This window comes from Canis lupus, chromosome 38 (assembly GCF_048164855.1).
Source record: "Canis lupus baileyi chromosome 38, mCanLup2.hap1, whole genome shotgun sequence".
NCBI lineage: Eukaryota > Metazoa > Chordata > Mammalia > Carnivora > Canidae > Canis > Canis lupus.
This window is the reverse complement of record NC_132875.1, coordinates 654,099-667,762: the sequence shown is the minus strand read 5'-3', so window position 1 is coordinate 667,762 and position 13,664 is coordinate 654,099. Positions and strand designations below refer to the sequence as shown.

General features: G+C 39.6%; 1 protein-coding gene across 1 annotated transcript; it reads left to right on the top strand.

Annotated features, from left to right (window-relative positions):
• The first annotated feature begins 12,347 nt into the window (after positions 1-12,347).
• LOC140626743 (olfactory receptor 10T2) lies at positions 12,348-13,295 on the top strand. The gene has a single exon (XM_072814496.1). The coding sequence runs from the start codon at positions 12,348-12,350 to the stop codon at positions 13,293-13,295; it is 948 nt and encodes a 315-aa protein (XP_072670597.1).
• The last annotated feature ends 369 nt before the right edge of the window (positions 13,296-13,664 follow it).

Genomic DNA, 13,664 nt, shown 5'->3' with positions numbered 1-13,664 from the left:
GAGTGAACAAGAAATTTTAAAAAGAAGATATAGCCATTATATAAAAAATTTTAGAAAAAAAATTCAACTGTGTAAGCAACTGAATTAACACCTAGAAAAGGTCATAAGGATCACATAAGACAGCATGCGCAAAGGAATTGTAAGGAATTTCCTGGCCCATATTAGGTCAACAAATAATAGCCAGTATTATCAGTGCCTCCCACAGCGGCTGGGGATCTCCTTAGTAGGAACTAGAGCAGGGTGGCTGAGTGGAGGAGCGGAATCAGCCTTGTTTTAGGTAGCTAATGCCAAAGTGACTCAGAAAGGTGTGGACTCTCCACTCTCCACCCCCCATGGCGATCCATACAGCCAAGTCTCAGCATCCTTGCCCAAAATGAAGGGCAAAGGGACAAACTATTTTTCTTTAGTTAATATTTTTACCATTACTTATATTTAGCTCTTTTGCCTTTTTTCACCTCTAGATTGGCTGTTCTTGCATTTTTCGCAATATTTCACTAGTTCATACTTCTCTCTTTTTTAAAATTTTTAAGAATTTATTTGGCAGAGAGATTGAGCACTGGCAGGGAGAGCAACAGAGGCAGAGGGAGAAGCAGGCTCCCAGAGGAGCAGGGACCCCGATGCAGGGCTGGATCCCAGGACCCTGAGATCAGAACCTGAGCTGAAGGCAGAGCTTCACTGACTGAGCCCCCCAGGTGCCCCTCTTTTCTTTCTTTTCTTTTTATTTTTTTTTTTAACTCATAGGAGAAGGGCACAGTGTACAGAGTCAGAGCGTGGCTTCTATAGCCTCAGCCCTGGGTCCAGCTCCTTCCCTTAGCAGCTCTGTGACCGTAGGCAAGTTACTTAACCTCTGGGTCCATCACTTTCCTCATCTGCTAAGTTGTGATAGGATATTATTTATATACGTTGATGTGAGGATTACATCGGGTTAATAAATACAAGGCAGTGAACTCTGCGGAAATGCTGTTGGAATTGCGTTCTCTGTATTAACCCTTTGTCCTGAGTATCACAGCGGGAACCAGCTTGGATCAGGGGCAGTGTCCTCACATGCCCAGGCCTGACACGTCTTCCTCAACATAGCCCTTCTCTAACGGCTCACAGTGTGATTTTGTAATTTTCTCTGCAGAAGTCTGGCATATCCTTTTTTTAGATTTATTTTTATTTTGAGGATTTATAAATGGAGTCTTTTTCTCCCCTCCAATTCCTTGTTAGAATGTTTGTAAATGCAATAGATCTGTAAAACCACTTTTAAAAAATGTAATAAAATTGTTAAATATTCTGACTAATTCAAATAAATTCTTTGTAAATTCTTTTGGGGTCCTACACACATAATAACATCATTGGCGGGTAATGACAGTTTGATTCTTCTTTCCTGATCTTTATTCCCTTAGTTTCTTTTTATCCTTTTATCATATTCTCTCATAGTCTCATGTGAAATATTGAATAGAAGTGTCATTAATGGGCTATTTATATTTATCTCAAAGGGAAAATTTACAACATTTTACTATTAGATTTGATACTTGGCTTTAGCTTTTTTGTATTTAAACTAGATTGAGAGGTAGCTCTCCGTTTCCAGTTTGATAAGCTCTTGTTATGAATGCTTATATCATTTTCCTTTCATCAGTTACGGTGGGATATTATATTACAATTTTTCTGACGTCCAAAGGAGAATCCCTGGCATTTGGGGGGTTAAACTCAATATAGGTAATTGTGTTTTGTCTTTCAGGCTATGTGCTAATATTTGTTACGTGCTGACGTGCGTGTCCGTGCACGTGCATGCATGGGTGTGTGTGTGTGTGTGTGTGTAAACACACAACATATGATCTCTCCACTTCTCTCGAGAGTCCCCTCTGACATTCTATAAGCCATCACTGAGTTTTACTATCAAGATCACGCCGGCCTCATAAAATGACTTGGGAAGTACTCTCTGTTCGTGTTCCCTAAAGAACTTGTGAATCATCGAAATGGTTGAGGCCATCTGGGCCTGGCTAGTTCGTTATCAAGTGGCTTATAAATGATTCATTTGTTTCTTATTTAAATAAATGCACATATCTTCCAGAATGGATCGAGTTTTACTGAGACTTCACTGATTTTCATCTGTCATAGACATAGATATAACCTTCTGCCCAGTTTGTTCTTACTGACTTGTTATTCTCTGCAGCATCTGTGGGGGAAATCCCTTTATCATTTCTAATAATATTCATGGCATTTCTCTGCCTCTGATTAGTCTTGCTGGAGACCTTTCAGATCAGTTTTTCTCAGAGGAACAGTTTTTGACTTTGCTAAATCGTCTATATTTTAAGTTTCTTTTCTATGTCAACTATCTTAATCTCTACCTTCACCATAACCATTCTTTTCCCTTTTGTACTTTTTGTTTCTAGGTCTTTTCCTAACATGTGATTTTAAGGCTATGCAAGTAGCTTTCATTCCTCTTCCTTTCTCTTAGAGGTTTTTATGGCTGTGGATTCCCTTCTAAGTACTATTGTAGCTGAATTTCTCAAGTCTTGTATGCAATATTTTAAAGATATTTTCTCACTAGACAATTCTTAAAATAGTAGTTACTTAGAAGTATGCTTCCTAACTTCCAAATGCAGGGGAGATTTTCCAGTTACACTTTCTATTTATTTATTCAGCAAACATGTATTGATCGTTATACACCATTCATTCTTCTAGCACCAGACATGGATCAGTGAGCAAAATGAAAAAACATCTCTGCCCTGGTGGGGTTTTATTTTGTTGTTATTATTGATACCCTCACTGTAGGCAAAAGCGTGTTTTGTGTGATTTTAATCCCTTCGTGTGAGTCGAACTGTATCGTCCAGTCCAGTGTATAGTAAATGTCCCTGTCCCTGTGAAAGGGGTATATGTTCTGCAATTGTTCGATGAAGCATTTTGCTATCTTTTTTTCCTAAATAAAAAGCTTTAGCATCATTGTTTAGTGCTTCTGTATCCTTATGAATCTGTGCTCTACTTTTTATAACAGTCACCAAGAAAGGTGTGTTAAACTCTCCACAATGACTATGAAGTTTCTTACTTCTTTCTTAGTTCTCTTAAAATTTTCAGTTATATAAATATTATATATATATATTATATATATAAAGGATATCCATTATATAATATATATATGGTCCAATTATAGTAGCTTCCTAATGAATTAAACAATATGCATTATAAGCCGAACTCCTTATCATTGGTAATGTCTTTTGCTATAAAGCCTAAATATCACATTTTAATTCAGCTAGCACTGTATTTCTCTGTTTGGTTTTTGTAAGCCTTGACTATTTGGGGTGGGGGGAGGGCGGGTATCATATTAGGTTCTGCTGTAGTAACAAACATTCCTAAATTCTAAAGGTTTATTTCTTGAGCATGTTGTGTTTGAGCATCAGGTAGCTACACCTATGCATTAGGCTCTGCTACCTCTTTTCTGGGATCCAGGATGAAGACACAGCCCTTACCTGCCTCCCACTGTTCTCATTGTAGAAGGGAAAGGAGCAAGTGGATCCATGCCATAGTTCTTAAAGCTTCTGCTTTAAACATGGCCCACACCGGCATTTACATTTCCTAGCCCCAAAGCGAATCTCATGGGGCACCCGGGTAGCTCAATGGTTAAGCTCTGCTTTCAGCTCAAGTCGTGACCCCGGGGTCCTGGGATCCAGTCCCACATTGGATTCCCTGCAGGGAGCCTGCTTTTCCCTCTGCCTGTGTCTCTGCCTCTCTCTCTGTGTGTCTCTCATGAATAAATAAATAAAATCTTAAAAAAATAAAGTAATATACATATTCACTCCAGATTCTTCATCTTATCTTCTCCTGAAGGCTGACCTGTGTGAATTACAGTGATTGGATATAATTATGAAGGATATAAAAACTAGGATGCTGCTTAGTCCAGGTAACTCCATTGTCTATGCATTTCTCCTATGCCTTGATTTTCCTTAAGTCTAATGTGCCATTTGTTTCCCATTGGGACCTTGGCTGATCAGTGACTGAAAACAGAAATGGCTTGGGGAAAAAAATGGGGTTCCAGGACTGGGTTACTTGCCTATATAAGAGCACACAGACAACCCTCTCACCAGCGTGTAAAGGAATGAGTTCATTCTGACATCTGATGCCATTTCACTTACTCAGGTAAGCACCACTGTGGCATAGTTTGAATTATGGAGGGAGGCCACGGCATTGGGCAATCAAATTTCATCATTGGGCTGCAAATTTCATCAGTTTACTAGGAATGGGAGCTACGGAATCAACATCTTCCTCCAAATCATATAAATTCTGTTTGGCTGGGTGGTTATTGACCACATTGATCCTCATTCCAGCAGGATGGTTGTGGAGTGGTGCCATGGCTTTCTGCTGTGGAACCTGGATGGTTTTGGTGATTCAGGGCAGGGGTCACTAAGCCGATGCTCTAGCTTAGATAGCACGGTAATCGTGGTGGCCATAAAGAATTTTTAAGCTCCTGGCATTTTCACAATTATAGAGCATGAAAACAGATTTAAAAAAAAAAAAAGAAAACAGATAAAAACAAAGTTACAAGTAATTAATTGACAATTTAAAAGATGTCTGGAAAATCAGAATGTCCTCTTTTTTTTTTTTTTTTTTTTTAATTTATGATAGTCACACAGAGAGAGAGAGAGAGAGGCAGAGACACAGGCAGAAGGAGAAGCAGGCTCCATGCACCGGGAGCCCGACGTGGGATTCGATCCCGGGTCTCCAGGATCGCGCCCTGGGCCAAAGGCAGGCGCCAAACCGCTGCGCCACCCAGGGATCCCCAGAATGTCCTCTTAACAGATGTGCAGGAGTCCACATGTCCTAGAGTCTTAGGAAAGCTATCATTAAGGGGGAAGTCCCCGACCTGAGGGTATATTTAGCTTCGAAGGATCAACCTGACCAGAGCTCTTATGCTAAATGAGCTATGACATGACACACCGGATGGATACATTTCAACTGATCTAAGTAAGGCTGAGGTCTTGATCCTCCAATTCCCCTGAACCACCTTTATCTGTTGAGAAAGATATCACCCCCACCCCCATACATACACATCTAAGGGACTCAACCGTCCTCTGCATAAAAGACTGTGGTTGCACCTGGGCTATTTGCCCCGTCACCTAACTTTGTTTCTAGGCCTACAACGGGAACCAGATCACAATGCAATCTGGATAGAAAGGTGCAGGGCCTGCTCTGGGGTAGTTTAAACACACACACACAAACAGAAACAAATACCCACAAGTCCTGCCAATCTGTATCAGTGGGAGTTAGGAGGCCATGTCCTCATGCAGGAGAGAATTATAAAGATCTTAGACCAGAGAAGAAAAAAACACCAATTTCAATCCTGGGATTCAGAATTCAATTTGTTGACTCATGCATCCAGCAATGGCATCAATTGTCTGCTATAATAACTAATAGAAGCCTGAAATAAATATTGACATACGGTTAACAAATTGGAAATGCCACTAGTTTTTGTAATACATCATCAAGGAATCCAAAAGCTCTGGGAAATGAATGTGTTGGGATAGAAAAACTAGAAACGACCTCCTCATCCAACCACTAAACACTATCACGCAGGAGACCTGGTTGTGTTTATAAAATGCAGTGGTAATAGCAATATAAACATCCTTAAAGAGCTCTATGGTAATTCTTATTGTAGACTAGAAATGATGAGAACTGATTTGTTTCATGAGAAGGAATGGGCAATTGGGTCCACCGATGTCAGAGAGAGTAATAGTATTCAGGAGGATGGAACCCTGGGGGCCACACAGAACTGTTAGAGATAAGATGTGGGCAATAAACAATATAAGTTGAAGTTTAGGGTGATAATTACTGTTATGACCTGCAAAGATCTGTGGAAATGGCTGACCAAGGGATTTCTAGCAATAAAATAGGTGAGCAGCCATTCAATAAACTGTTTGATTGTATTTTATGCCTGATGGATGACTGTGCAAGGTACCAGTATGGCAATTCATGGCCACTTACCTAAATTTCAGCACTACACCAATTCCTGAACCTCCTTGATTATGAGAAAAGATGGGTAATTTTGAGGAAAGACACTGCAACATGGCCACAATTGTATCCTGAAAATCTTGACTTAGTATTTCCCAGAGGGAACTCATCATTTACCAAAGTTCCTGGGAACTGGATACAGGAAAATATCCAGACTTGGGGGGTGGGGGGTTCCTTAGATACTGTCTGTATATTTATGCACATCCCAGAAGACCAGGAATGCCCCCATGATCTACTGGTCAGAGTAGGGACCAATGGAGGTCAGGTATTAGATGAAATGTTGGTTCAGGTCCATCAGGATTTGAGTCTTTTTGAAACTAGGCTCGGGCTCTGAGAAAGCTAGCCAGTCTACTTCTTATTTGCCTCATACTCATGCTTATTTGTGCTTCTCAACCCAAAAGCTTGAGAAGTTCTTCAGGCACAAGTCCTTGGTGGTCCATGAACTGTATTTTTGTCCTCTGACTCCATTGGTTTTAACCTCAACTTTTCAGTATTTTTTTTTCCAGAATTGCATAGCCTTTGTAGATGGACTTTTTCCACTCAGCAATATGCATTTAAGGTTCTTCAATGTCTTTTCATGCATTTCATTTTCCATTTGTCTGTTCCTTCACCAATATCATGCAGTTTTGATTTATTGTTACTTTATAGTAAGTCTTGAAGTCAGGTAGTATCAGTCTTCCAACATTATTCCTCTCTTTTAATGCATTTTAAAATGTAGACTTTACTTTTATTCAAATAGGCCAACAGATCAGGAGACAATTGCCATTGAATAGATAGTTTACTGCACACAGTTCCTGCGGGATCACACATCACTGGTGCCATGCCAAGATACAGGTGAGTTGGGTCACAGGCAGAGAAGGTTTGAGGAACTGAGAAAGATCCCCTCCTTTGTGCTGTTGTTTTTGTTTTCATGAAAAGGAATGGGCAAGGCAGGGTAAGCAAGCTAAGCAGATTTAGGACTGGCCAGTTTGATCATTTCAGGGAACTCCTGAGTGCAAGGCCATCCCTAGTTTCTGATGGTTGGCCCTAGGATAACCACCAGAGGGGAATCTTGTAAAGAGCCTGAAAAAGCAGATATTTGGGGAGTATGGGCCCTAGATTGTTTAGTTTGCACATGAAAAGCATACTCTAAGGAAAGCCGAGTGTTATCTCCTGGAATTGGAATACTCTAGCCCCAGGGGGGCAGTCCCTCCCTGGTCACAGCCCCGGAATGTTAAAGCAACAGGTACGTTTATTTGGGGAATATAAAAACTAGTGAAAGGGAATAAAGGGGAAAGGAGAAAAATGAGTGGGAAATATCAGAGAGGGAGACAGAACATGAGAGACTCCTAACTCTGGGAAACGAACTAGGGATGGTGGAAGGGGAAGTGGGCCGGGGGTGGGGGTGACTAGGTGACGGGCACTGAGGGGGGCACTTGACGGGATGAGCACTGGGTGTTATGCTAGGTGTTGGCAAATTGAACTCCAATAAAAAATAAATTTATAAAAAAAATTAAAAAATTAAAAAATATAAATAAATAAATAAATAATAAATAAATAATAAATAAATAAATAAAATCCGTTTAAAAAGTAAAACAACAGGTACAGAAATCAGAAAAATGTGGTTAACGTGCACTGTTGTGTTGGCTGTTCTGGGTTTTCAGCCTTTCCATATAAACGTTGACGGTCAGTTTCTTGATATACATAAAATAACTTGTGATTTTGATTGGGAATACTTGGAATGTGTAGATCCAGTTGGAAAGAACTAACATCTTAACAATATTGGGTCTTCTCATCCAGTAACATGGAATATTTTCCCATTTATTGAAATCTCCTATCTCTTTCATTGGTATTTTGTAATTTCACAAACTGGACTTTTCTATATCAACTCTATTATCCTGTGATCTTGCTTTAATCACCTACTAGTTCCAGGAGGTTTTTGATCTATTCTTTGGGATTTTCTATGTAGACAGTCATACCATCTGGGAAGAGATGTTCTTATTTTTTATAATTTCTATTTTGTTCTTTTCTGGGAGCGAGGCAGAGTCTTCTTTCTCCAAAGATAATCTGTACTTGTGTCTTGCAGATCTTTAGAAAGACTACCACGTAGACCCACTATAAATTTACCACTTTAGATCCACTACAAATTAAATTCAGAGCTCAAGATTTCTTAAACCAATAATGATGCAAATTTGGAATTAAATTAGAATGAACCCCAACGGTTCACAACCTCTCTTGAATGAATGTATTTTCCTCACCCTGACCTATGCCTTTGGTCAGCCTTGGGGTGATTTTCCCACTATTCCTCTTAACAGGGAACTAAGGCATGCGCTTAGTTTTGCCTCATGCTTATCTTAAGGCACCGTCCTTCAGAGTTACAGCTTAAAGAGGAAGATCTACTTTTTGATCCACATTTGGTGGGTGCTGATCTTTCATTTCTATCAGTGACATTCTGGGATTCGCTCAAATCATCAACTTGGCTTTGTCATTCCTTCCAGCTAAGTAAATCTCCTCACTCTGGAAGGGACTTCTAGCCCTCCACTCACCTCTCTAGATTCTTGCTTTCTTTCAGATTTTGACCTGAAAATTTCTGGGACACTTTCATCTTGTCAATCTACGAAAAATTTTAAAAATATTTCCCCAGTAACTTAGTTGTTTTCGGAAGAATGATTTGCTGGAATACCCAGACTGGCTACTGCCAGAAATATGCTCAATCTTTTTCCCTTGAATATCCTGGTATAAAACAGTAGTTTCCACTTCACTTTCTTATTCCCAGTGTTTTTGTTCATAAAGTCATGGGATGAATCTCAGCCCTGGTTGTGTTTGAGGCTCTTCACTGGGAGGTGCTGTCTTTCTAGAGGCCCTCATGTTCACTGGCACACACTTCGGCATGCCTCTTGTACGTAATTGTGCTTGTATTTGTCTTCTGTGCTAAATTAGAATGATCAGTGTGATCCATTCATCTTTGAATCACCATAATGCCTAATGTCGTGCTCTGCGAATCACTGCACTCTATGAATGGCTGCTGAATAAAAGTCTTTACCTCACAATCCGACCCTGAAGGACGTTTAAAAACCTAGTTGTCTGACTTCTTATCCAGGCTTTGGATAGAGAAGTGAGACAGAGATTTCCTACATAATCACCAACCCTCACCTTTACCTCTTACACTTTATCAAATCAGTCTTCGTGTAAATCTCAGGGTTGGAAAAATCTCAGGGTTGGTTTCTCTTGACATCCCAGTGTTTTGTACCATTTTTTGCTTAAAAGTAACTAAACTCCCCCTATGCTAAAAGAATACTTAGTTACCTTTTTAGTGCTTTACAGAGTTGGAAAGCTTTTTGCAACCTGAATTATTTCTTCTGATATTAGATGAGATGCCTTTGTCCACATTCAGCCATTTATTTTCTCTCTCCCATTTGCTCCCCTAAGTCTCAGAGGGCCCTAGTCCTTAGAATCCCAGAAGGCTATAAATACTCTCCAACTTAATTATAGAATCTGAATTGACATATGAATAGAGAATGTGCTATTTTCTGACTCTTATTTAAGACTCAAAAAGGTTAGGCATCTTAAGTGTCAAGATAAACACTTCATGAAATGTTTAGGTGCATTTTTTTTCAATTGCTTAATCTTTCAGGACAGATGTCATTGCTTGTCCAAGTGACCTTCTACTGCTACTTCTTTCAACATCCAAAAGACCAACAGGACTCTGAGCCACTAAACTCAAAGTCATATGTCAACTTTCTCAATCATTTAAACATAAGTGGGTAAGTGTGTTTCCTTTGTCAGTTACTGTCTGAAGAAACATTTTCCACTAAAGATTTCAAAGATTTTATTTATTTATTTATTTATTTATTTATTTATTTATTTATTTATGAGAGACACAGAGAGAGAGAGAGAGGCAGAGACACAGGCAGAGGGAGAAGCAGGCTCCATGCAGGGAGCCTGATGTGGGATTCGATCTCAGGTCTCCAGGATCAGGCCCTGGGCTGAAGGCGGCACTAAACCACTGAGCCACTTGGGCTGCCCCCACTAAGGATTTCAGATTTGAATGTATTTGCATAATAGTTTTTATTATTATGAAAAAAATCTGCATCAAAGTAGAATTCGATTTGCTTTTTTCTTGAAATGAAAGAAGTATCCACTCTTGAGTGTACATATACATACAAACAAAAACACATATGCACGCATACCACGCTTTACACCAAATTGAAATGCTTAAAAATCTCAGAAATAAGTAATGACAATGAGGTTAGAAGTTTATCAGTATAGATTTCTATTTTGTTTTTTAAAAAAAGATGACTTTATGAATAATTAAAAAACTTAAGGGTTATATAGATTGTAGTAGAAGAGCAAAGAGCACATCCTAGGGGGAAAAAAATCACAGTCTATGAGAAAACTCGGAAACAAAAGGAGAACAAAAGCATGCCATCACTTATTAAGGTTTGGTTGTAGAGTCTGTTATGTGCCTTTACCGTGATGGGGCTGCAGATTATCCAGAACACATTGCTGTGGTCCCTGCCCCAAAGAAACAGTCTAAAGAAGGTGTGTGTATGTGTTACCATGTATTATGGACTATATTCTCTATATGTTCTATACTATATATAATACATAGTATAATGTACTATATTATGTATAATATACTGTATTACATATAGTATTTAGTATAGAATAAATGGTATATATAATAATCTATATACTATACATAATATAGAATGTGTATAGTATATGGTAATATATATTATATATATATAGTACCACAAGATGATATCCAACTTGTTCACCATATAAGTATTATTGCAAGGTCTCTAGATATTAGGAGGAGGAAAAGCATCTATGTGGACTCTAATAGTCAGGGAAGGTTTATTGGAGAATATATATGGTCTGTTTTTTTTCTGTATCTGAGTCCTCATCATGTCCCACATTCTCCTTATACTTTATAGCCATTGGAGGAGCCAAGAAGTTGAGGGATGTGGAGTAGTGCAAGTATTCCTGGTATCTCCTAAATCCTGAACCTGGTTCTGAAAATAAGATGATTTAGGGCTCTGGATGTTATTGTATTATGAAATAGGTGTTATTTTTATTTTATTAACATTTCTAGCAATAAAATGGCTTAGACATGCTAGCCATCTCCCCCTGAATGAAAGCATGTGTTATAAAATGGCACTCTAGAAAATTAAGGAAAGGAAGTGTTTGAAATTATACGCTGAGAAATTTTGCTTTCAAGAGGCAATTACCACTTCTTCTTTCTGTACCTTAACTGAACTACACACTGGTAGAAAAATTTCCAAGGGTGTGATGTGGAGAGAGCATTGGAGATATGGTTTGAAGGTTGTTGAGGTCTCTGTTCGCAGACTCTGACAACAGAAGTGCAACACACAGCCCGGTTCGAGAGGAATAGTGGAATTGCATTTCCCAATCGCAACATGAGAAATCTACCTTTTCTTCACCTCATCGTCCCCATTCTAAACCCTCCAACATGCCTTCTGATGTAGATCAAATGATGAGCTGGATTCTCAGACTGTTCTCTGCCAGGAATTGTTCTTGAACTTAAAAAATAAAAATGGTATTTGCTTTCATTGTTGCACACATTTGCTGATTACATTTGGCCAGTGACAGGTGCTTTTCTTGCTTGCCCCCATCCTAGCAGGCCATCCACTGTGACTGCCAGTGGTCAGAGGACAGGTGTATCATGCTATCAGTAATCATCTGCACTAACAGATGTTATAAATGATGCGCATAGTTTAGATATGTGGATATTCCAAAAGCCTTTTTTTCATTTTGGAAAAATAATAGTATCATATTTAGAAGCAGTAAATCATTCTTATTTATGTTTGGATAGTATTTTTTTCCACCCAAAAGAGGTAGAAATACTCTGGAATACGTAACAGTGAAGTATATTTAGAATCATCAAATTAAAATATATTTATTGTTAAATATTTGGAAAATATAAAAATATATCTGAAAGCAAACCCAAATCACCTCTAATCTTATCATAAATATGACTTGGTATCTTATTGTAAATATGGCTTGTATGTTGCTTTTTCTCATATTACAGTAGAAGACTTTCTCATGTCCTCACATAGTCTATGGAAATATCAAAGTTGCTTCTTTTGTTACTTCTTTTAATCTTTGTATATTTCTATAATATTGCTAATCATTCTTCCATTACTGGAGATTAATAATTTCCTGTAAAAGTCATCAAAGGGAGTATTTTTGTTGAGAGAGAGAGAGAGAGAGACCTGGAGAGAGAGAGAGACTTATCAATATTCTGGGCCTGAAAATATGATACTGAAAGAGAAAGCATCAGAAAAATGTTTTTATTACAATGATAGTCATCCTTTTGTCTCTCCCAAACTCACTCACAGAAAGAAGTCATCCAGATGCACAGTTTCAATAGAACCACTATGGTTACGCGGTTTGTCCTGGTGGGCTTCTCTAGCCTGGGGGAGCTCCAGCTACTGCTGTTTGTCATCTTCCTTCTCCTGTATTTGACAATCCTACTGGCCAATGCAACCATCATGGCTGTTATCCGCTGCAGCCGGACTCTACACACTCCCATGTATGGTTTCTTATTCATCCTTTCCTTTTCTGAGTCCTGCTACACATTTGTCATCATCCCTCAGCTGCTGGTCCACCTGCTCTCAGCCACCAAGAGCATCTCCTTTGTGGCCTGTGCTGCCCAGCTTTTCTTCTTCCTTGGCTTTGCCTGCACCAACTGCTTTCTCATCGCTGTGATGGGGTATGACCGCTACGTGGCAATTTGCCAGCCTCTGAGGTATACACTTGTCATGAACAAAAGGCTAGGGTTGGGGTTGGTTTCCCTGTCTGGAGTCACAGGTTTCTTCATTGCTTTGGTGGCCACCAATCTCATCTGTGACATGCCCTTCTGTGGCCCCAACAGGGTCAACCACTACTTCTGTGACATGGCACCTGTTATTAAGTTGGCCTGCACAGACACCCATGTGAAAGAACTGGCTCTATTCAGCCTCAGCATCTTGGTGATCATGGTGCCTTTCCTGCTAATTCTCATCTCCTATGGCTTCATCCTTAATACCATCCTGAAGATCCCCTCGGCTGAGGGAAAAAGGAAGGCCTTTGCCACCTGCGCCTCCCACCTCACAGTGGTCATCGTGCACTACGGCTGTGCGTCCATCATCTACCTGAGGCCCAGATCCAAGTCTGCCTCAGACAAGGATCAGTTGGTGGCAGTGACCTATACTGTGGTTACTCCCCTACTTAATCCCCTTGTCTACAGTCTGAGGAATCAGGAGGTGAAGACTGCCCTCAAAAGAGTTCTGGGGATGCCTGTGGCAACCAAAGTAATCTAACAAAAAACCTTAAAATTATTGAGGGAAGCTACAGAAGTCAAAGGGAGAACATTTTCTCTGGCCTTTTACCAATCCTGTCCCAATGCTGTCAACATTTCCAAAGACTAAGACCACTGTTCCCTTTTTCTTTCTTCCCCATTCCAGAAAAAGGATGAGTCGGTCTACATGCCACATTGTCCAATGCCTGGCTAAAAAACAACAACAATAACAACAAAAAAACAGGGATGCCTGGGTGGCTCAGTGGATTGAGCATGGGACTCTTGATTTTGGCTCAGGTCACGATCTTAGGGTTCTGATATAAAGCCCTGCATTGGGCTCCCTGCTGAGAGTGGAGTCTGCTTAGGATTCTCTCTCTCTTTCTCCCTCTGT

Excerpts from the sequence above, each read along its gene's own strand:
- LOC140626743 (XM_072814496.1), top strand. The coding sequence starts at position 12,348 with ATGCACAGTTTCAATAGAACCACTATGGTTACGCGGTTTGTCCTGGTG.